The 24982-nt window shown below is 41.6% G+C and overlaps 1 protein-coding gene across 4 annotated transcripts in view; it reads right to left on the minus strand.

Annotated features, from left to right (window-relative positions):
* Positions 1 to 225: 225 nt before the first annotated feature.
* Positions 226 to 24982, minus strand: part of LOC128733907 (cofilin/actin-depolymerizing factor homolog) — a 28712-nt gene continuing 3955 nt past the window's right edge. For all 4 annotated transcript variants that reach the window (XM_053827772.1, XM_053827770.1, XM_053827773.1 and 1 more), the window contains exons 3-5: positions 5627 to 5817; positions 5431 to 5536; positions 226 to 1148 (exon numbers count right to left, since the gene is read on the minus strand). In XM_053827772.1, coding sequence (XP_053683747.1) covers positions 1002 to 1148; positions 5431 to 5536; positions 5627 to 5817 — 444 coding nt within the window. In that variant the 3' untranslated portion in view covers positions 226 to 1001. The remainder of the gene's footprint in view (positions 1149 to 5430; positions 5537 to 5626; positions 5818 to 24982) is intronic.

The raw sequence follows: 24982 nt of genomic DNA on the forward strand, positions 1-24982 counted from the left end.
AGTATAGGAACAGGACAAATATACATACCGGAATCATGCTTATTTGCTGTGATAAGCGTTTAGATATATTCTGTACTGTCCCAACTCCTAAACCTTTTTCTATTAAACCGGAAAGCAATGAATTCAATGTACCTACTTATTTTGCTAAATCCAAGCTTTAACAAAGGTAAAATCACTACAAAGAAAATGTGATACCACAGAGGAGAATACCAACCTTAGGTTTATCTTTATTAGTATTTTATTGTTTTAATTTAAATTAATCATAACTGTAATACGATTGTTCGTTTTAAATTTTCCAGTTGTAGTTTTCTTTTTTTTATTAATTCTTTTGCTTCCTGATGATAACCGCACACACACAATAATGGATAAGAAAAGAGGGAAGGAAAGGAGCGAATCTTGAAAGGGCCACAGAGAGGCAATAAACACACGCTTAAATAAATGCCTTGCTAAGAAACGCTTCCTCTCGCTCTCCTGGCCCCCTGGAGAATGGGCACACGTTTCCTGACAGTTCTGACTTTCCCTGCGCGATAGGATTGTTTCACTACCGGTATATGCTTATTGTTGCAGTTGTTTTTTGCTTTGCTTATGTCGTCGGCTGGCTGGCTGCGTTGGATTGTGGTGTTTGCCTCAAGTTTGCCAAATCAATCGAAATAGTTGTTTTTTATTCGGATGGCAGGCACTCAGGCAGGCAGCTAGACACACGCGTTTTTTCTTCATCCATTGCAGTTTGCATTTGTTTACTGTTTATCCTTAGTTAGCGTTTACTTTTATTTTATGTTTCTTTTATTCGTTTCATATGCTGTTTCAGTGTTTTCTCTCGCATATTTTCTTTTGAATTGTTACGTTTGTTCTGATGTATTCTGGTTTTGCTTTCACATTCTTCTGAATTTAATTTCTGACTCTGAGTGTAGTTTTATGTAACAGTGTATCTCGTGTTGGGTTTTCTGTTTCTGTAGTAGCTGTTGAATCTGTTGTGTGCGTAATCTTAAGTAAGGATAATCTTATTGACGATCAGTGGCGCGCAGCTTCTCCTCGACGGCTTCTCGTGATGCTTCAGAGAGATCAGTAGCCTGAATGTACTTCTGAACGCCGACCAGTGACTTCTTCAGCGCGTCGAAGGAGCTGGAGTACAACATCTTCTTCTTGACCTGCAAGTAACAGAGAATTAGTTTGATTATAACAGCTAGTAAGATGGTTGCGATTAAAATCGTACAGGGGACAGAATTGAGCCGAAAGGTCTTGTACGTCGCTTATTTCTAACATTCAAAACTCCTAAACCAAACATCGTAGAATGAAATCTGAATTCAGCAAGATTTTTTTAAATTTAGTTGTCAAACCAACACCCTGAAGTTTTGGAATGTTTAACAACCAAATAAATTGCTCAGCTTAAGGTGAAATTAGCAGTCATCGATTCTGCCAATTTCAAAAGCAGTTTTTGTGTTTGAAACAAAAATTCTGTTCATGAAAATATATTCGCTGTGTTCAGATTGACAAGAAGAAAGCAGTATTTACATTTTTTCAAACAGAACCTCGCGTTCGGGCCCAAAAACTGCTTGCGAAATTGGGTTTTCCGACGAAAAGTTAATGATTGTTAATTTCCCGTTAAAACTTCCGCTAAATAGCTAAACAACACTTGCAATATGAAGTATCTAGGTTTTTAAATAAGTTTTGGAATTCATTGAGCCATCTGGAACGCTATTTCAATTTCAAAATTGATGCTCCTTCTGACGGCATACAACAAAAGGTTGTATACATCCTAATCAAAACCATTCTGATCAGAGTCTTTATTCTAAACATTGATCAATATGTATGCCTTAACCCATTCTGATCAGAATACAGAATAGGAATCCTGAAAAAAAGAGATTTTATCATGAATGTTGATTCGAGGCATGTATTCGAAGTCAAATTTTTGAAACAGCGCCGGCCTTGGAATCGTAGCCATAGAAGGTCCTGAATCCTGAAAATCCTGAAAATTTGACTATTGACACTACCGGTAATTAAGTAATACATGTTACTTAATTACATGTATCTAGCTTTGTCAATAGTCACAGACACAGTGTGTCCTTAAGTAATAACTTAAGGACACACTGTGTCCATCCACCAAGCCAAACCAATGTTGATTTTGCTGTCAGGCGGAACATCATTTCCTCAACCTAGCGAGCAAGAGTACTACACGTTAGGAGCAGCTCATGACAGCGTCAGACCTAGAGCGGCCAGCTAATCTAAGAAACCTGTTGTCTTGAACGCTAAAGAATATATGGCAACCCCATCACACGATTCGGTAGAGTGGCCGGGCATCGAAATAAGAGCGCGGATTGGATGCATGGATACCTGGAACAGCAGCAGATCGCTGGGTTAGGTAGAGTAGCTAAAATGCCGAATGTTTCACACCGTCGTACTGCAGGATATCTGTCGCAAAGGCGAGAAGGTGCTAAGAGATCCATGGCAGCCAGACCCAATTTTAATCTCGACCTAGCCGACTACATTGTCTCGTACAACGCCGAAACGATATGCAGAGCAAGTTAGATGACCTCTCCGAGAGCTCCCAAGCAGCAGGTCTTACAGTCAATGCAGCAAAACCTAAGTCTATGGTAGTGAACACTGAACAATCCCACCAACTTCACAGTAACGAGACAACTAGTTGAGCAGGTAGATGCCTTTCAATATCTTGGTAGCAAGACAACGCCCGATGGTGATACTAAGACTGATGTAGCCACACGGATCAGGAAGGCCAGGGGTGCCTTTGCAGGTCTGCGAAACATTTGGCACTCAAACCAGGTCATTCTACATACAAAAACTGGAATTCTCAACTCAAACGTTAAATCCGTACTGCTGTATGCCTACGAAACGTGGAGCGTCTCAGCGGAGACAACGCAAAAACTGCAGGTATTTATCAACCGGTGCCTGCGATATCATTCGTGCTTGGTGGCCTGACAACTGGATATCCAATGAGAAACTCCACCGTCGATGTCATTGACGGTCGATAGCAACAGAAATTCGTGAACGTAGGTGGAAGTGGATCGGTCATATCATGAGGAAAGGAGCGAACGAGATCTGCAGAGAAGCACTCGACTGGAATTCGCCGGGACAGTGTAGAAGAGGCAGACCCAGAGGCTCATAGCAACGCAGCTTAGCCAACGACATCTGGGCTGTAGCTGTAGACGAGAACCTGTCCTGGTGACAAGTAAAAGCTATGACGGGCAACCGTCAATAGTGGAGATCTCTGATTTCATCCCTTTGTTCTGCCAGACCAGCGGACATGGACACATAAGTACGTAAGTACTTATGTTCCGGACAAACTGACGCGACTGATCAGTGCTAATATTGGACCAAGTGAGTTGTTTCGTGCATATCTCGGGAACACTCTCGAGTCCTTGCGAAGGTTGCGACAAGATGATGGCTTATTCTGCATGCTATTCAACATTGCTCTTGACAGGGGTATCCGACGAGAGGGCATCGAAATGAAACGCACGATTTTCACCAAAGGTAGCCAACTATTAGGCTTCGTAGATTACTTTGAATACCATATTCAGGAACTTTGCAACAGCGGAAGCAATCTACGTCAGACTGAAAGCGGAGTCTAAGAGGACTGAACTTAAAATAAATGCGTCGAAGACCAAATACATGAAACGAAAGGCTCAAAGAAGACAAACGTGTGCACTTCCCACTGACGGTAAACGTTTACGGCGACGAACTAGAGGTAGATGAGTTCATGTATTTGGGATCGCTGGTAACTGCGGACAATAACACTAGTACGGAGATACAGCGGAGCTTTCTCAAGCGTACGAAGCCGGCAGCCTACAAAACCTGCTCATGGAGGCCTTGCCGTTTTCGAACGAAAGGTGTTGTATTTATTCATTCGTCAAGCATAAGACTACATAGAATAGTAATGATGTTACAATGTTTGCTTATATACTAAGTCGCTTGTTTTAATTTGGATTCTGGACATTGTGAGGTCGATTTCTTCGTAATTTCGGCAATAAACACGCATCACTACTATTTGCGACTTTTGAAACGCTTGGGAAATTAGTGCCGATTGACCCTAGATCGAGTTCAATGAAGACGACGACTGCTTGAAACAACATGGGCCACTCCGGCTAATGAACGCGACAGATTGGAGCGGTAGCACCTCAATGGGGATGTTATGGAAAGAGGTGGAATACAAGTTATCCTGGGAGTGCCGACAAACGATAATTGCATCCCGGCCCTGTTCTCGAAAGGATCCGGCGTGAAATTGGATAACTGAAAACTAACAAAATTCATCCAGACATTTTTTGAAGATTTAAGATTTGTTTAAGATTTATTTCCAATTCCTAGCAAGAATATAAATATATAGTTTCTGTAAAAAAAGCGTTGGTGGTGATTGCATCTTCAAGCAATTTGTAAAACTTGCTAACAACTACTCTGACATCTCGAGCCCGCGCGGTTGAAATTTGTTAAGAAGGGATCCGACAATAAAAACTTGCTTGTGCCAATTGCGGAATCCATTGTAAGAGTGTCCCGAGCCCCGAGCACTGGATTTTTATCAACTGGCCGGGAAATATTTCATTTAGCTGCTTAGCAGGAAGGTCAAATGTCGGAGCTCCAGGTATGTCACTCTGTGGAAGCATTTTTCAATTTCAAGGATAACATGAACTAACGCTAGCTCTTGTTGCCTGATAGCCTCATTCCTTTACTATTCAGTTCTTGCTCAGGCAATTTAAGATGTCATGCCAGATTTTTCCTCGGGATGCCATGTTTTGTGAGCTTCTTATAGAATATCTAGAATGACTAAAATTTATAAATAAGCGCCCTTAAATTATTTAAAAATTTTCATTTTCTGACGGAGATCCGAGCGATAGTTTATTTAATAGAATTTTTCTAACAAGCGCGTGGGTTTTTTTTTGCTCAACACAAAAATATTACTTTATTTAAGCATAAGTCCCAGGTGGTCACCTTGTCACGGGTCCCCCTAAATAACATGTCAATCGCGTCAAATCGGTTATTTATCTTCTATAAGCAAGAGGCACTCCGTACGAGTCTTCTGCAGAATTTCTCACAGAAGACGCACACGAATTCTACGCGAGAAGTCACAGAACTAGCTTCTGTGCGTTCTTTTTTGTGTTCGTCTGGGTCGTCTAGAATAATAGATTTGATTGATTCTAAGTCTAACAGTCTCTTTTAGATGAGACCAAATCAACGCCGAGTATAACATGCCCAAGGTTTATCAAATGGAATAAGTCAGCGCAATGAAAAGAGGACTTTCGTTTGCTGACGCGACGTATTATATAAACAAAAGTCAACGAAAATAGTTAATGAAGTAGTTAATTTATCACGTCATATGAAATTGCTCTGAGGAAGTTATATCTTATTAAATAATTTGTTCTGCTAAAGTGGTCAGACACTAGCGAATTCTCGCCAATTAGAGACGCGGTTGCTACTCTAACTTACCTTAGCGGTATCGGGGCACCAGGACATAAGGAACAGCTTCTGCTTCTTGGAACTTTCCGAGGTGCCTTGGCACTGGTGCATGTACTCGAAATCGAACAGTCCATATCTGAAAACAAACGGAGCCATTGTTAGTCATTGATGTTGCTGCTTTTCGAGAGAACGAAAGCATGAGGAGAATGCATCAACTGTTACTAACCGGCACTCGCCCGGTCCACCCTTCTGGATGTCGTCGAGGAATTGGTCGTACTCGGCGTTACGGTCCCCGATCACCTCCACATCGATCTGTTTCTCGTCTCGGATGTAGAATATGACATAGCGATGTTTTTTGTCTTTTTTGATTTCCTCGTACGTTGTTTTGCACACATCCGACACAGTTACTCCTGAGGCCTGCAGAAAACAAAAAAAAACGTAAAGGAGAAAATGTGAAAAATGAACAAATAATTACAGCACCGCATTAGGCACATGGTTGGTTACGTGATCGGATCTGGGACGGATTAGTCGGCTGCGTCTTTCAGTTGGATTCGCTTCAACACACCGAGAATCACTTTCAGCGGGGCTAAAAATAGTACCCGGCTACAAGACGTCTCTAGCGGTTCCACGCTCTTTCCACAAAGCTAGCCCTCACAGCGAGTTGGATGGAAATGCCAGTATGCAGCAGCATCATCAACTCGAAAGTTTTTACTCGTCGGACGTTTCATTAATACAAAGCTCAAAAACGGTGTAGGTGTAACTTCAAATATTTGGCTCGTTGAGCGGTGCGTATAACGAATTAATTCAGACCATGTTAGGTCAAGATCAAGATTCAAACCATGTAAATCAATTGCGCCCACCGCCCACCAAACAATTAAATTGCAACGCATTGGTCGGACAGCAATGTAAACATTAACATACATTGTATATGCTCTCGAGCTAATCCTCCACTCATAGGCAGACAGTAGACGACGGATCAGCGGTCTCAAAAGTTTATGTATAGGACAGAAGACACACTCAAAATGTGCGTCATCAATTCTCGTTGAATGCGCATGTTGGAGCCGGTGCGCGCTCCTTGCCCTGTGTGGGAACGGTACACCAACGGGCAGGGAATGCACACGTTGCACACTGGCACTTTTCTATCATGGAAACACGTGTTCCCGTCTGTTTTAACCTCAATCAATACTTCGGCGCTCAGTTGGTCGGTGAAAATCCATCCAAATGGTATATAGTTAGGCACCCATTATTAGTGCTTTCAATTACATCTTCACCCGTTTATTTTGTGCTCGATTTTGCTCTGCCTCCCAAAAACCACTGACGCCGCCGGGGAAAATAGCTGGCGCAATTTTTTTTTCTCGAATCTAGGGTTGTTGCGCTTCTAATTTCATTCCGCGAGCCCTGGAATCGGGAGCGTGTGCAAAAATTCGATACAGTACTGTATTTTAATGAATGCAACCGGTTTGATTTCTCGAGTGTCTGGCGGCGTTGTAGGTGTGAACGTAGCACCAGAGAGATCGATTTGCATAGTGTGATTATCTCCCAGAATAGAGCTGGAGAGTGAATTACAGAATGTTTTCGATGAAAAACCACCGATCGGTTACGGAATAGTCGCATTATTTTCATTAAGCATCTTTATATGAGCGGGAAAGACATGAGTAAATTATTGTTGCTGCATCTGCAATAGACTGGAGGTGGACATGCAAACTTACACAACTGATCCAATTAACGCCGAGCTGTCTAACCTGCCGCAGCGGCAGGTTGAAACACAAGTCCCCGGTTTTATATTGGATATCCACTAGAAAAGGAAGGTGCCACAGAATTGTTCATGCACGCAGAACTCGAAAAAGGTAAAATCGAGAGAACACACTTCTTAATTACTACCTATATGAATTTTTAATTTTGAAAAATCAGTAATAACCATTTCTATGCAAATCGATATTGTACTGCATGCGTCCTAGTAGCGACGCCTGATTTCTCAATGCTGGCACAAAAACGGGATTGCGGATAGTTAATTATAAAGCAACCGACAACTAGTGAAAGATATTACCTTGATTGAGAACCATCGCACTTGTACCTGTAAGCGAACCGTATAATTTTTACAGAAGCGGTTTGCTTCAAGACATCGGTCTCAGTATATCAGTCCATTCGCAACATATGTACACTGTGCTCAAATCCTAGTCTGACTTTGAGTCTTTGCGCCTGTTCCGTTTCTTATGTATTTGGTCTTTGACTAATTTATTTTTAGTTCAATTTCCATAGACTCCGCTTAAGAACCAGCCCAGATTTCCTCCGTTGTCGTCGCAAAGTTCCTCTTTATGCTACCAAACATTTGTGAAGTTTAGGAATTGGCTATCTTTACTAAAAATCGTGCTTTCGTTTCGATGCCCGCTCTTCGGATCACCCGGCTCGAGAGCTATAAAGCATGCAGGTAAGGCCATCAACTTGTGTCTCTATCGTCGTCGCATCTCGAAGTATCTCGAGAGTGTCTCCGCAATGCGCACGAAACACCTCACTCGATCCAAGTAGAAATCTGATCAGTCATATCAGTTTATTCGCAAACCGTGTTCGTTCATTGTCTGCCATAACTGGTCATGATCGACTATATCGTATGCTGCTTTGCAGTCAATAAAGATGTGTTGCGTTGGCACGTTGTATTCCCAATATTTCTGCAAGATGCCGGATAGTAAAAAGTTTCTTCTGGATCCGATAGAGTTTTCAATTTTTTTTATAGGGGCGTTTATTAAAAGGCCCGGGTTCAACTCCATCGGAAATGTCGTGCTTGCTCAAACATTGCAGACGAGCAAATGCACATCTGCGCAGACAATACTGGATCAGCCTTCCGCATCTCGGCTGAAATGCGGTTCTTCTTGGAACTTTACTAGACTGGATTCGACTTGGTTAAATTTTAGCTGACGACGGCGTTTCAGAATTGAAGCGGTTAATGCGAAGTACTATGAACGTCACATGCTACTGGTTTTGTTTGCCTGCGATAATTAGGACTCGGAAAAGTTGTTCAGAGTTTACAGCCAAACAATTAAGCTGCTCTGTATGATTACTTAGTAATTGGCTAGCTCTTAGCTTATGCAGTATCTTTGGGTTGGTCCATTGGCGGCGACCGTTTCTCCCTCCTCGGCTAGGGTAGGGAGTTAACTCAATCCAGCAATGACTACAAAGTAACCTGTACTTTACTTGCACTGACTTTTAAACATGTGGCATCTCTACTTTCTCCGCTAAAAGTTATTGAATATTCGATGTTCAACGCAAAGAACGTAAGAGAATCAAATTTCCAGCAATTGCTGCCAAACATTTCGCAAAATTCTAATGTTTTTGACGAAAACTCTAGGGTTTTGCAAACCCTCATTTGAGAACCGCGTCTTTTTAACAAAAAACAAGTTCCTGTCTTGCGTCCTGTCTTGGGCCACGACTATCGAGTCGTGTTCGTTCATTGGGCTGACTGACAGTTTCCTGAGGGGTACGCAAATTATTTTTGTCTCTGATTTTGAAAACTTTCGTGACTCGGAATACACATTGAAAACCTGGATAAATTAAAAATTGGAGTAAGTAAACATTTCGGTCTGCTGTCTTTGCATTCAAGTATGATGCTTAATAATCGACTGTTGATATGAATAGTTTTTAAACAGACAATGGCTGTATCATCGGGAAGAACAGCGACAAAACGCAAATATACCACATTACCTCTAGCTAAAAAGTTAGACATAATCCGTGACGTTGAATCCAGCGGATTATCCCATGAGCAACAATAAATATGATCTTGAATCGCATTTCTAGACCCCTCGAATGATTCATTGTGACAGTGAATTTTGACATTTCCGCCCAACTAGCGAACGCCCAGTTAACAAACCGCCCAATTAACGAACCAACAATTAGCGAATCTTTGCTGTATATTAGAATCAGGCCATTCAATAAGTTGATTCGGAATTAGCACGGGTTTATTCTCAGGCTCCTCCACATTCTTTCTTCAAATTAAATTCTGCATTTACCAACAATGAAGCCTCTTGCCAGGGCAAGTTATAAGAGTGGCACTGGCTCCAGGTGCGAAATGAATCCTATTGTCGATGGGAAAGTTATCACTTTTAGTTTCAATTTCAGCTTTTAGTTCGCACTTTCTAGTTCTAGAGAACGAGAGCGGTAAAAGAATAAAAATCATAAAAGGAAAAAAAGGCTGGGAAAACCTAAACTTAAGCACGAATAAGGAGTTCGTTCACTCTAATCAATAAATCTCTAATCACTAAAAAAATGAAGTGCGGAATACAGAAAAAAAACAGGATAATATCATATTAGATCAAAATACTGGTCGCACTGATAATGTCCACACAAAACAACTCTCGTGATGATTTTTTTTATGGGAGCCTGGACCACTGCGAAATTTTCCGATTTTCTTGGGCTTATTTGAAAAAATTCTAACACCACATTTTCAGCAATCACCAAAAAATATTCAACAGTCTCACAAAATTTCCAGAATGGGCGACGGTTCTTTGACCGTCACGCAGACACGAACAAGAGATGCATTCTTGAAATAGAAATAAGCAATATCTGAGAAAAACGGAATTGGAAATTGAAAAATGCCCTTAACTGTGAGCGTCGATTGCTTGTTATTCTATCGAACACTGCAAGTTGGTTATCAGCTCTCGAAACAGCCAAATCTGCACACCCGTGGATCCAAAGAACAGAAACCTTACTACAAAACAAAACGGAGTGATCGTCAAAAACGATAGTAAAATTATTTATGCCTAACGTCAGTACAAGACCACGGCAAGACACGAGGTTGATCTGTTTCAATGTTCTTTATTTGTAGACAGGCGGTCGAAGCCCCGCCTAGTTAGCTTCGGGGTACGATGGCCTTACAAGCCAGTCGTCGTAAGTTCAAGTCTTGACTAGGCGGTGCTGCTTATAGAGTCAATAGGATCTTTGCACTAACCCCGTATTTTTCTTGTACTCTAATAACGAGTTGCGAAGTCTGTCGATAAAGAAGGATCAAGTTCTTAAAAGCTTTGCTTTTTTGCGGTCAAACTCTTATTTTTCTGCTATTTAGTGATGAATGGATAAACACGCTCAACCGAAGATTGAGAGTCGTGAGTTCGAGCCTCGAGTAGAACTAAGCCGAATTTTCCGATTTTTTTTTTTCGTTTATTCGTGAGTTCTACTAAGACGCCCCAAAATAATTCATTCATAATAGTATTAACGTGTTTTTTTTCTTAGCGAATTCAGATATTCGAGGTTTGTTACAAACTTATCCCACCCTGTAGAGATTTCTGCCGAAAATTGATGGACTTGAATCAAGTGCGCCTGCATGAACCAACCTTGAACCTTCACATGTAAGCGTGAGCTTTTGCAATAGCATCCATTGAGCTAATTGCTGGCTTTCACAGCTTAAGTGCAGTGCTATCGTTGGTTTTTGCATAAACATGCCATAATGTCCGCTTTTGTCAGGAATTGCGTTTTCAAAGGCCTCTTGATTTTTTTATTTAATTACATTTGGCCGGCCGCCAGCACAGCTAGGGCTATATGGGAACCTCTTGATTTTAGAGAACAATCAGTAGTCGGAGTAAATCATAATACCACAATAGATCTAACTAATGGTCGCAGTGGTCCAGGCTCCCATAAAAAAAATCATATCACGAGAGTTGTTTTGTGTGGACATTATCAGTGCGACCAGTATTTTGATCTAATATGATATTATCCTGTTTTTTTTTCTGTATTCCGCACTTCATTTTTTTAGTGATTAGAGATTTAGTGATTAGAGTGAACGAACTCCTTATTCGTGCTTAAGTTTAGGTTTTCCCAGCCTTTTTTTCCTTTTATGATTTTTATTCTTTTACCGCTCTCGTTCTCTAGAACTAGAAAGTGCGAACTAAAAGCTGAAATTGAAACTAAAAGTGATAACTTTCCCATCGACAATAGGATTCATTTCGCACCTGGAGCCAGTGCCACTCTTATAACTTGCCCTGGCTTAAGCACGAATAAGGAGTTCGTTCACTCTAATCACTAAATCTCTAATCACTAAAAAAATGAAGTGCGGAATACAGAAAAAAAAACAGGATAATATCATATTAGATCAAAATACTGGTCGCACTGATAATGTCCACACAAAACAACTCTCGTGATATGATTTTTTTTATGGGAGCCTGGACCACTGCGACCATTAGTTAGATCTATTGTGGTATTATGATTTACTCCGACTACTGATTGTTCTCTAAAATCAAGAGGTTCCCATATAGCCCTAGCTGTGCTGGCGGCCGGCCAAATGTAATTAAATAAAAAAATCAAGAGGCCTTTGAAAACGCAATTCCTGACAAAAGCGGACATTATGGCATGTTTATGCAAAAACCAACGGTAGCACTGCACTTAAGCTGTGAAAGCCAGCAATTAGCTCAATGGATGCTATTGCAAAAGCTCACGCTTACATGTGAAGGTTCAAGGTTGGTTCATGCAGGCGCACTTGATTCAAGTCCATCAATTTTCGGCAGAAATCTCTACAGGGTGGGATAAGTTTGTAACAAACCTCGAATGTCTGAATTCGCTAAGAAAAAAAAAACACGTTAATACTATTATGAATGAATTATTTTGGGGCGTCTTAGTAGAACTCACGAATAAACGAAAAAAAAAATCGGAAAATTCGGCTTAGTTCTACTCGAGGCTCGAACTCACGACTCTCAATCTTCGGTTGAGCGTGTTTATCCATTCATCACTAAATAGCAGAAAAATAAGAGTTTGACCGCAAAAAAGCAAAGCTTTTAAGAACTTGATCCTTCTTTATCGACAGACTTCGCAACTCGTTATTAGAGTACAAGAAAAATACGGGGTTAGTGCAAAGATCCTATTGACTCTATAAGCAGCACCGCCTAGTCGTGACTTGAACATACGACTGGCTTATTAGGCCATTGTACCCCGGAGCTAACTGGGCGGGACTTCGACCACCTGTCTATAAATAAAGAACATTGAAAACAGAACAACCTCGTATCTTGCCGTGACCTTGTACTGACGTCAGGCATAAATAATTTTACTATCGTTTTTGACGTTCTATTATCGTAAAAGTAATAAAAAACTATGTTGATAGTGTCTAAATCGAACGGGGCAAGGCGTGAAGAAGAAAGAGTGGAAAATTAGGTAAGGAAGGGTCATTGAGACAACGGTAAAGAAGTTGGGTACCGCATCCTTTACCCGCGGATCAAACCAAGCTATAATCGAAGCCAATTATAATCGGATTTGAATGCACTTCTCTTCCCAGGCCCTTGTGGATCGCAGATACCTTCGAACCACGACGAAGGGGATAAAAAGGAGACTCAACAACCCCCTTATTAATCGTGCGATGTTTTCCGAAATCCACCAACACAGGCGGGTTGGGTTATGTTTAGACACAAATTGTGGCTCTTCCTCCGTCTATTGTAATCGGAGTACCGAATGACAAGTTTAATTTAACACGACATTATTCGCCTAATTTTAGTCCTCGTAATTTTTCATTTTTCACATTAAGCATTTTCTCTTCCCGAAGAAAAGGAGAATTCTTAGAGGGCAGTAGAAATTACAGGTCGATTGTTTTTATTAATTTTAGACACCAATCTTCAGTCGAGTTAGTTTTATAGTTTCAAATTTCAATTTGCGCAGTTTTACGTTTTGCATTGCGAACGCAATGCGGTTGTGTGTCAATGTTGTCGGATCTTTCGCTTAATTTCTTTCATAGCAGACCAACCACGTGTTTTTGTCTTCACCTTGAAATGAGGTCAGCCATATATAACTAATATGTTGAAACGGTAGTTCTTTTACAATTGACGAAGGGACGATAGAAGAAAGTAATTTATTAAATTTTTAGAGTGAAGAAGAAAGAGCGGAAAGGTGAGAGTGGGGGGATTATAAGCGAGCCACATGTCCTGGCGGTGTTGTGGGTTCGAATCCGGCTATAATCTTTGATTATAGTTTGGTGCGACTCATGCACCTTCCAGCATTGGGCAAAAGGTAAGAGTCCCAACGACTACTTGTTAAGCGCAACTAAAAAAAAGCAAAACCTAGATGCTACATTCCGTTATCGAAATTTGACCTTCTGTTTTTATACGACAGACTTCGCAGCCAGCTGTTAGAATGCAGGACAATTCTGGCTTTAGTTTTCATAAGGTCGCATAATCAACCCTTTTGCATGGATTATGCGACCTTTTGAAAACTAAAGCCAGGATTGCAGGGCCAGTTGCTACGATCCTATTGACTCTAATAGCCTCAGCCTCTTCCAGTTGAGATTCGAACATACGACGACTGGGTTATTAGATGAGCGCCATATTTGGAAGCCAACTGGGAGGGCGTAGCTAATACTAATACCCCCCCCCCCCCCCGCTCTTTCTCTATCACTCTAAAAATTTCATTACTTTTTTCTACCGTCCATGCGTCAATTGTAAAAGAGCTACCGTTCCCCAACATTGATTGTTTCATAGTGTCTTCTGTCGAAATCGCTATTGAAATTGGCATATTGTTTCTAGTGTTAACGGATAATTAATCAACTGCTTCATTACCACTCGGAATCCAGGAGAATTCTATCGTTCTGTTTTGTAGTAAGGTTTCTGTTCTTTGGATCCACTGGTGTGCAGAATTGGCTGTTTCGAGAGCTGATAACCAACTTGCAGTGTTCGATACAATAACAAGCAATTGACGCTCAGAGTTAAGGGTATTTTTCAATTTCCAATTCCGTTTTTCTCAGATATTGCCTATTTCTATTTCAAGAATGCATCTCTTGTTCGTGTCTGCGTGACGGTCAAAGAACCGTCGCCCATTCTGGAAATTTTGTGAGACTGTTGAATATTTTTTGGTGATTGCTGAAAATGTGGTGTAAGAATTTTTTCAAATAAGCCCAAGAAAATCCGAAAATTTCCATTGGAGTTTTCACGGAAAGTTGATTCAAAGAATTCTGAAACTCTTCGACGCAAATTTTATTATTGTTTCTAGAAAATCTCCTAATATACATACGGACTAATGACTTCTTTTGCGAAATATTTCAAATGCAGGACCAATCATTTTTGACCGATTCTTTTTGGAAACAGGACTTGTTTTCGTATTCCAATCACAAACCAAGCAAGCAGTCTCCTGTGGACAATCGGGATTATAAATTGCATTTTATGTATAAAACACGCACAGAAAGCACCCGAAACCCACGTTTCAGCTCATTTCAAACAGACGCCCAACCAAATTAATGTTGAAAAACTTTCTCGAACCAGGGCTACCGTCCTGCTACGCCGCGTGTGCGTTTTCACTCGACGTCGCACGACAAGGTCATTATGCGCAGGGTCGCTTGCTGTCCACCCGTTGTTCCCCCACAGTTTTCAATCCCTCTACATCGGCTGCTCTCGTTCATCCTTATAACGTATCCTACACACAGAATGAGGGTGCGGCAGCAGACAGGCATCCTCTCCTGTGGCACGTGGAAATCCCCGTTAAGTTCAATGAACTGTCTCCCGAACTGCCGTTTCCCTAGTAGTAAGTAAGTAGCTAAGCTGGTGCACGTAGTTTGCGTTGTGTGTCGACAAAAATTTCAATCGAACGAATCCAGCGAATAGCTTCGCCAGAGAACTGCATCTCTTTCCGAGAACGGCGGAAACCGACTAGACACAGAGAGCTTGCCCGGAAGGCCCAGTCGGAATCGCGATTCGAATTTGACGGGCATTGTGTTGTTGCGATCAATTTGCGGGAACGAGAGAACGACAGCGATCGTTCCACTTGAAAACGAACGTCGATTCATGGTAAAGAATTTATCCGGCGAAAAAGATGATTCATACGTGGTGTGCCCTGTCGTTCGCCGTGTGTGTAGCTTTAAAATAATGTACCGTCTAATACATTTGCACTACCGATATGGTAAAAATTTCCACAACTACAATCTTGGGAGTACACTCAGTGCAGTTGGCTGTGTAGAATCGTACAGTGGTACACTCACCACGGGCCGCACACCAGTGTACCGTCTGTATCGCAATGAAGGAAGGAACGGGGCGCCAGCTAGCATTCGGTGGTTTCTTCAGCCTTGCGTTGTTGCGATTATGCCAAAAACGTCATTCATGAATGCGTTCGCTCGAAGAAACCGGCCGGCTCGGCTAGAGGAGAAGTTGATCTTTTGGCCTGCCTGCCTGCCTGCCGGCCAGCCAACACATGCGGTATTTTAGCCGGTGCACGTACGCTAATTACGGCTGCCGCACACGCAACAGCACGCGCTTCTCAGGCAGGCGGCATTCCAAATTTGGCGATAGACTTTCGAAGCAAAAGCGAACGGCACGACAAGACTCTTGTTTTTCAACTTCACCAGTTGCGGCCACAGTCTATGGGACGGCAAGTGCTGGCGGTATCTACTTTTACGGTCATGATTATTATTATATTGCTTCGTGTCTGTGATTGTGAATCGAACCTATATTTTTTCAGTGCTCACCTGTGAATGGTTGTGAGTCACTTCTGTACTTGACGAATGAGACACCGTCAGCTATTTTATATGATTAGGACTCAAGCAAGCCATGCTCTGTTTCAGCGGTCCTCTATTGATAGCGATGAACAAATACCTGGTAGCTTCGTGATTGGCAACATTTTGTTTTGCCAATGTAAGTTAGATAACGTTCTCAAATAAATACTTTGAGTTATGTGTCATGGATGGCTGACTAAGTTCGCAGGTAAAATGTTCAATATCACTGTCGGTCAGACCATGAAACTGTGAGTAGGTACAAAGGAACCTGTTTCGATGTGGCTTCACGAATCGCCTATTCTGGATGACTGTTTATGGTAGTAACCTTCGTCTTTACTTTTTGCACGCGACCCATCGAAGAGTAAAGTTGGCACAAATTAACGCCAGATTGTCTGGTTTAATCAACGGCACTACCAACTCATCGTGTACATCTTTCATTATCTGATGCCGAAAAATACACCTTGAGTACGCATGTTTTTGTGCGAATTCCTCCGTTGGTTGAATTTGCCGCTTCGTAATGCTCACGTTCAGGGCGGAAATTTATCACAACTGACAGAAGTCAATCTCCTTTCGCAGTTAACCCAAATGCGCACTGTCAGCCCGCCACCATTGTATTTTCACTCAGCCGACATTGTTGGAGGCATATTCTAGTCAGCCAGCGTTAAACGGTGACGCGTGGTTAGTGTTCGCACAAAAAAAACGGTACAAAACCTAACCTTCTGTTGTTTTTCGTTCGAATGTGAAAGCTATTTTCGGAACATCTCAATCGACCCCGCCATGTCCGCATACACACTCTGGGTCGGCATGCTGTGACGATTTTCCGCATAGAACAGTTCTCTGAAAGCGGCCTGTATTGTGCTTTATACTGAAATGTTTTGCGTAATCCACTATTCGACAATAAAGAATATAGTTGGAATGGATTCAGCATCGTGGGTCTAGAGTCCAAATTAAAAAAAAAAAACATTTCTATTCAAGATTCGAAGAGCATGTTGAATTTTCTTGAAATTGAAGTCTGATTATAAGATAAGAAACGATCATCTGTTTTTTTCATCTGTCAAACAATGTTAGAGATTCTATTAGTTTCTATTAGAGTGGACTGGTGAATCGCTGTATCTCAGCAAAATGTACTAACAAACAGGAAACGTGCAACGTGTGCTGCAGAATATAATCTGTTCGTAATCGACATGCTTCAGATGCCAGTGAGTGGTTAGTCAGAACAATTATTCCACCATTATTGCTAATCACACGAGAATGTAGTACATGTCATGACTTTTGATGACAAGCCAGACTCTAAACCGTAAGTTGATCAAATTACCGAAACTTGACAACTGAGCATTTATAAATAGGACATGTTTTGCCTCAGAGAATAATCACGGCGTATCGATTTAGTTGCCGAACAGATACTACTCAGTCATTATCCCCACAGAATGAGCAACATCACAGGATTATGATTCCCGCTGTTTCCAACAGCGAAAAACCGCAAATGGAAACACCGCTAGTAATAGTAATACGGTCACCAACCACCAAATGATCACATTTGCACGCATAAATCACTGTCGGTCGTCGCATCACTCAGGGCAAACTCAGCATGTTTTTTCTCTGTGGCATAGATACAAGTTTGCGCCGTTTAAAGATTATGCCCTACTTTATCCTACTGACTCTAAGCATCACTGACCGAGATTCGAACGTACCAACTGTCGACCTCGAAGCTAACTGGGAAGTTACTATCCTCTAGAGCATAATAAGCAAGCTTTTCTCGAAATCGTCATTTTCAAAAATTATTGTAGGTACCGAGCGGTACTAACTGCTGACAAGGTTTGAAACACCTATTTAGCACATTCGAGGCCTATAACTCTCTCGCATGACAATCGAGTATTGCATGTTTAAAAACATAAAAACAATGAAATTCGATTAAGATTTTCTTTTTTTTTTTGTCGAATCCGCTTATCGAATCTGTGGTGAACGCCACAAACAACTTCGATGTCTCATTCGCTATTTTGATACTTGATTATGAACCATCAAAGGTCAGCCTAATCAATTTGGTTGGAAAACCATGTTCAAGTATAATCCACCACAGCTCATTTCCTTTAACTGAATCGTACGCCGCTTTGCAGTCTATAAACAAATAGTGAGTCTGCATGTTGAATTTCCGGATTTTATCGAGGGTTTGTCGCAAGGTGAATATTTGGTCCAGCGTGGAGCGTTCCTCCCGATAATCGCACCGGTATTTACCAACAAAGGTTTACTGCAACGGCCTCAGTCTATGTAACAGGATGCGGAAGAGAACTTTGGATGCAAAATTGAAAGAATAACTACCTGATATCTACTGCATTCGAGTCGATAGCCCTTTTTGTAAATAGGGCATATAAGACCTCCCAATCAGTAAATAGGTAGTTCCGCCTCAGATCATACCTTTAGTATACGTTCGTCTCGATTTTCAAAAAGTTCGACGGGGAAGTCTCTTTTCGACAGTTCTAGCCAGCCAGCGACAGTTCTAGCCAGCCAGCGACAGTTCTCTCTCTCTGCTCTGGCTCTGACAGTTCTGACTGAGACGGTACTGTCAAATGAATCAAAATTGCGTCACTGATCGAACCATCCCTGGTCACAGTTGCAGCCAGTACAGCCACAGTACAGCCAACAGTATATGCAGCAATAGTATCCAACTCTTTTCGCGCTGTAGTACTGACCGCATCATAGACACAAGGACGGTATCCTCTGCTTTATTTCCACGACTCCAGTAGATGTGATACTTGAGTGTCGCGCCCGCAATAGGCTCTATTGCCGCAGAATTCGCGTTCTCCCGTCTTCGATCATCGCACATCGTGAATAGCTGCAATCTCGATCTTTATCTTCTGCAGCTTTGTTGCCGGAATACCGACGCATGCAATTTTAAGTAGAATCCTGACATTCGAAGTATCCGAGTGTCCAATACTCAATGCCCTTTATCGTTTGCCTGGATACATTACCTATTATTCCATTGTGTAAGTGTGATTCACTTTCTAAATTATTAGTAGTATAAGTTTTTCAACGTTGCCACCTTAGTAGGGCTACCTGTCTTGCCGAAAGGTATGCCCTTTTTGATAGAGTTGACGACACACAGCATTTCATAAGTCAACCACCCGGTCCGGATCAGACGCTACTGTACGCCGCCACTAACATGGGAATCAGCTGCGTACCCCCCGTTCCACCTGTAAAGGAAAAACGACAGTGGGAACACCGCCACGAGCCGTCCCTAATCTGAAGACAGGCGCTCACGGCTGACAAGTCTATTCCTTTTACCAACACTCGGCGGAAGCATGAGCGCCTTCGTTCCTGTCGACCTCGGCATACGACCTTTATTACCGTCAGGGTGTGTTACCCGATCTCCACTAAGCATACCACGAGAAAGTAGGGATAGGAGTTGCTGGATAAGAGGCTGAGGAGCACCACTACGGGGTCTATTTTATGCCTACAGGTACGCAAGACACTGACAGTGAACTTTATCCGGCCATTTACCAGAAGTTCGATAACTATATCGCAGGGATACATTATCATGGTCCTGAAGCACGCATTTGCAATCTCCCAGGAAGTGACTAAAAGTGGAATATCCGAAATATCCACGTTTATACAGAACTGGAATGTGATCAAGCCATCCCAAGCCCTTACCTACCACCTCCACGTGGCCGTACCTGGAAATACTTCAATTTGTATAATTGAGTAGTCAAGTTAGGAGGTGCGAGGCCGTGTGGTTTTCTGTTCCTAATCTTACAACTGTAGTTTGAGGCAACCATTAAACTACGCGACTTTATTTTCAAGTGTTTTTGGTAGACTAATTCATTTTCAGAGAGCGAAATAAGGCGCTTGGCCGATTGCAGCCAGACTTCTGGTCTAAATGGCATTAGTTCATCCCCGAGGGTCTGGAGTATTACTCAACCTTTATTAGCAGATACTCTTAACGTCTGTAAATAAATCATAATCTATATGGAAAGCTTCCTTCCCCTTGACTTCAAGGATTGATTTTAATGGCATTAGGTATTATTTCTGGTTCCACTTGATTCCTTGGAATTCTCTCTGCGGTACATGCTGCGTAGTTGATCTGGCCGTTGACAAGAAAAATGATTGATCGATTGATCGTCATTTTTCAGGGTGCTTTCAAGAATTGGTGGCTATTAATTAGATTAGATAGTTCTGCTGCAACTATTTTGAACTGCGATCATTTTCACAGCAAGTTCCATTCGCAGTATCGCAACATTTCCCTCGATTACCAACGCGTTGTTCGTTTACTATAATACAGCTACTGTGCAGCAAATTAACAAAATCCCCAACAAAAACGAACGCAGGTTGGGGAATTGATGAAATTTTTGTTACACAAATTTTGAAATTTGCACGGCTTGTTTTTTCTTTTAAAATTCAAAATTTTTTATGCATAGTTTATTGTGTTGAATGATTTCAATGTTATTTCAATGATTGCGTCTAAATATGACGCACTTGATGTACACCATATTATATTTTACTATCAAGACATCAAATTCTTCGTCGTATGAGATCCGAAAAATGATCGATAAAAAGTTAAACCACTATCAGTGTTGAAAATTGAATATTAAAATTGCAAATACCAGAGTGAACTAAAGCCAAGAGGACACTGTTGAGTGATTAACACAAGATGTGATCAAGTTGATAAAAGACTGCGGCACGTCCGATAACAGTGCAAAACGACGTAATACTCTTTCTATATTTCAAACAAAATCATATAGATTGTGGTGGACGATATCGCCGGCAGAGTCATCGCACTTCATTCGTTTCCCACAATAGAGAAGATTTCAACCCGATTCGTATTTTGCTCGGTAATTATTGTATTATCTCGTCAAATATGCCCGTCGTTCCCTGTGCAGTTTGTTGCTTCTTTTGGGCAAATACAGCAGTCCCCCGAATAACGCGGTTTCGAATAAGGACGTATCCATTAAGGACGGTCTCGAGTGATTCCATTAACGCGGTCGAACGTCCTTATTGGAGTCTACGTAGCATATGGGAATTGACCTAATTGGTTCCAACATGGAATAACTCGTGATCCTGACCTAATAGACGGTTGGTGTCTTCGACAAAGTTGTTCAGTACATCAACGGGTTTTCATTGGATTATAGTATTGCGGAATTGTCTCACAACGTGGCGCTAGCGTATATGTAATATTTTTGTATAGGCTGTATCTGGCGCTGCAGGCTATCTAGAAAGTTGCGGCCTTTGGGAAGGTTGTTCAAATGACTGCCACCTTCAAGATGGCATGGAAAAAAGCGCAGAACTGACTCACTACGTGGCGCTAGTGTATATGTAATCCTCTTATGCAGGCTGTATCTCACGCTGCTGACTATCTAGCAAGTTGCGGTCTTCGAGAAGGTTATTTATATGACTGAGATCTTCAAGTAGGGATGGAAAAGATTGCAGCATTATCTCACTACGTGGCGCTAGCATATATGTAACATTCTTGTATAGGCTGTATCTTGCGCTGTTGACTGTCTGGAAAGTTGTGGCCTTCGGGAAGGTTATTCATATGACTGCCACCTTCAAGATGGTATGAAAAATATTGCAGAATTTCTGCACTACGTGGCGCTAGTGTACATGCAACATTCTTATATAGGCTGTATCTTGCGATGATGACTATCTGGAAAGTTGTGGTCTTCGGGAAAGTTATTCATATGACTGCCACCTTAAAGATGGTATGGAAAATATTGCAGAATTGTCTCACTACGTGGCGCTAGTGTACATTTAATCCTTTTATGCAGGCTGTATCTTTCGCTGCTGACTATCTAGCAAGTTGCGGTCTTCGAGAAGGTTATTCATATGACTGCGACCTTCAAGAAGGGATGGAAAATATTGCAGAATTGCCTCACTACGTGGCGCTGGCATATATGTAATCTTCTTAAGCAGGCTGTATCACGTGCTGCTGATTGTCTGGAAAGTTGCGGTCTTCGGGAAAGTTATTCATAAAACTGCCACCTTCAAGATGGTATGAAAAATATTGCAGAATTGCTTCACTACGTGGCGCTAGTGTATATGTAACATTCTTAACCAGGCTGTCTTTTGCCCTGCAGGCTATCTAAAAAGTTGCGGTCTTCGGAAAGGTTATTCATATGACTGAGGCCTTCAAGAAGGGATGGAAAATATTACAGAATTGCCTCACTACGTGGCGCTGGCATATATGTAATCTTCTTAAGCAGGCTGTATCACGCGCTGCTGACTGTATACCAAGTTGCGGTCTTCGAGAAGGTTATTCAAATGACGGTGAGATTTTTCTGGCCATTTAGGAAGTAGCATTTACGGATAGATGGTAGACTAACCCGATGGATTATTTTTGCGAGGACTGTGGGAGATATACGAGTTTCTTCTAAAAAAAAAGCATGCTGAACATAATAGCATAAACATAAAGGTCAGCATTGATTTGCAATTGTGGAGCCCCACCTCTGGGCACGCCGGTGAGCAGATGCGTTCCATGTAAAAAAGTTGTAGGGACCTAAACTGCCATTTCAAAAGATGATTAGATCATGATACTATTTCGTGGTTACCGTTGAACCACTATAATGAAACTGGTTCATCTCTACCAGGATGCTTACCAGGATGAGTCGAAAAATTTTGCTTTGTTAGGTTTCAACAAAAATTTAAGTAATGTACAAAATTTTTGTATTTAATTTTTAATATATGGAAAAATAAACACTGTTTTTTTTTCTTTTTTGTTTAGTTATTGACGGTTTGATGTTAATATCTTTTTCTTGCCCCCCTCTTCAAAAAAATTTCCAGACCAGCACACCTAAGTAGCACACTTTCATCACTTCTGGTTGCTGCAACCTATTTATGACTGCAATCAGTCATTAATCGGTTACCACAACTAGTTTATAACAACTGTGCTAGTAGGGCATAAACTGTTTTACAAAATGTGAATTGGTTGCATGGTTTTATCAGATATTTTATTTTCACTGCAGCGCAACATAACGCCTTCACAAGAAGATTACATATACACTAGCGCCACGTAATGAGACAATTCTGCAATAACTTTCTCGAAGACCGCAACTTACTAGATAGCCAGCAGCGCGAGATACAGCCTGCCTAAGCGGATTAAATGTACACTAGCGCCACGTAGTGAGACAATTCTGCAATATTTTCCATACCATCTTTACGGTGGCAGTCATATGAATAACCTTCCCGAAGACCACAACTTGCCAGATAGTCATCATCGCAAGATACAGCCTGTATAAGAATGTTACATATATGCTAGCGCCACCTAGTAAAAAAAATTTGGCAATATTTTCCATACCATCTTTAAGGTGGCAGTCATATGAATAACTTTCCCGAAGACCACAACTTTCCAGATAGTCATCATCGCAAGATACAGCCTATACAAGAATGTTACATGTACACTAGCGCCACGTAGTGCAGAAATTCTGCAATATTTTTCGTACCATCTTGAAGGTGGCAGTCATATGAATAACCTTCCCGAAGGCCACAGCTTTCCAGACAGTCCACAGCGCAAGATACAGCCTATACAAGAATGTTACATATATGCTAGCGCCACGTAGTGAGTTAATTCTGCAATATTTTCGATCCCTACTTGAAGGTCTCAGTCATATGAATAACCTCGAAGACCGCAACTTGCTAGATAGTCAGCAGCGTGAGATACAGCCTGCATAAGAGAATTACATATACACTAGCGCCACGTAGTGAGTCAGTTCTGCGCTTTTTTCCATGCCATCTTGAAGGTGGCAGTCATTTGAGCAACCTTCCCGAAGGCCGCAACTTTCTAGATAGCCTGCAGCGCCAGATGCAGCCTATACAAAAATATTACATATACGCTAGCGCCACGTAGTGAGACAATTCCGCAATACTATAATCTACTGAAAACCCGTTGATGTACTGAACAACTTTGTCGAAGACACCAACCGTCTATACGGTCAGGATCACGAGTTATTCCATGTTGGAACCAATTAAGTCAATTCCCATATGCTACATAGACTCCATTAACACGGTTTCCATTAACGCGGTCCCTATTAGCGTCCTTATTGGGGGGACTACTGTAATCGCTGCTGTTTTCTGGAGAAAAAGCCGGCTCTTGCTGCACGTACGGGCGGCTACAATCATGCCGACCGATTCGTTCTGATTGAAAGCACAAACACACACGCGCGTGTCTGTCAATTTCCATCAGTGTTTGCCGCCCGCGATGGTACTCACACAGCGACAGTGCAACCGCAGAGAAGGTGTGAGTAATTCGATTCACGAAAACGTATCTCTTTTCTACTTTGACCATATATGGTAATTCCTTATAACAACGGCCGCGAACCGGTGGATATTGGCAAAAGCTATGCAACTCATCGAACTATCTTAGCCGCCGCTCATAGGAAAACTCGATAATAATCTTTACTTCAGTCCAAATATAGACATTACGAAAGCCTACATTTAGCATTGGGCGATACTGCGAAAAGCATCGATATTCGAATATCGATACAATTTTTGTAAAGGTATCGATCCCGTTGAAATATCGGGCGGCGAGTATCGATACCAGTGGTATCGATATCGGTATCGATACACTGACAGGGTGCAACGAAAACCACACTTTTGTTTATTATTAAGCTTAATTTTTTAGAAAATTATATGCGTGTGCTTTTACTACTGTTGATTCTCTTTCGTTCTCATACGAAATCTCGTTAGGAACGAAATAATGGCTGAGTCGGACTGGTCAGTAAACTCTTTTGACCGGAAACTGCAACGAATTGCTCAGGATTGCTACAAAATTTATTAGAAAATCTAGTGGAATGATGGAAATGAAAAATAAATTTTAAAAATCGGACAAAAAGTACAAATCCGTTTTTTAAGTTGGTAAACCGACTTTTTGCCAGATTGATCGGTCACCGGCTTTGCAAGTGAAAAACCGGCCGGGCCGACCAGAAATCGACCACTCAGCCAAGCGCTAGCAAATGCTTTTATATTTTGCATACGGTTTATGCTCCTTGATCGAAATGACTTACGAAGGGAAAAGTAGACCTGACTTAGCTAGAATGCGTCGTTGAATCTGCTTACTCGTATGATTGACGGCGGTTGCCAGAGATCCCTAATTTATGAATTCATCAACCCCTTCCAGTTCATCTCCGTCAAAAGTTATTTCATGCACTCAGGGTTTCT

Source organism: Sabethes cyaneus, chromosome 2 (genome assembly GCF_943734655.1).
Source record: "Sabethes cyaneus chromosome 2, idSabCyanKW18_F2, whole genome shotgun sequence".
Classification (NCBI taxonomy): domain Eukaryota; kingdom Metazoa; phylum Arthropoda; class Insecta; order Diptera; family Culicidae; genus Sabethes; species Sabethes cyaneus.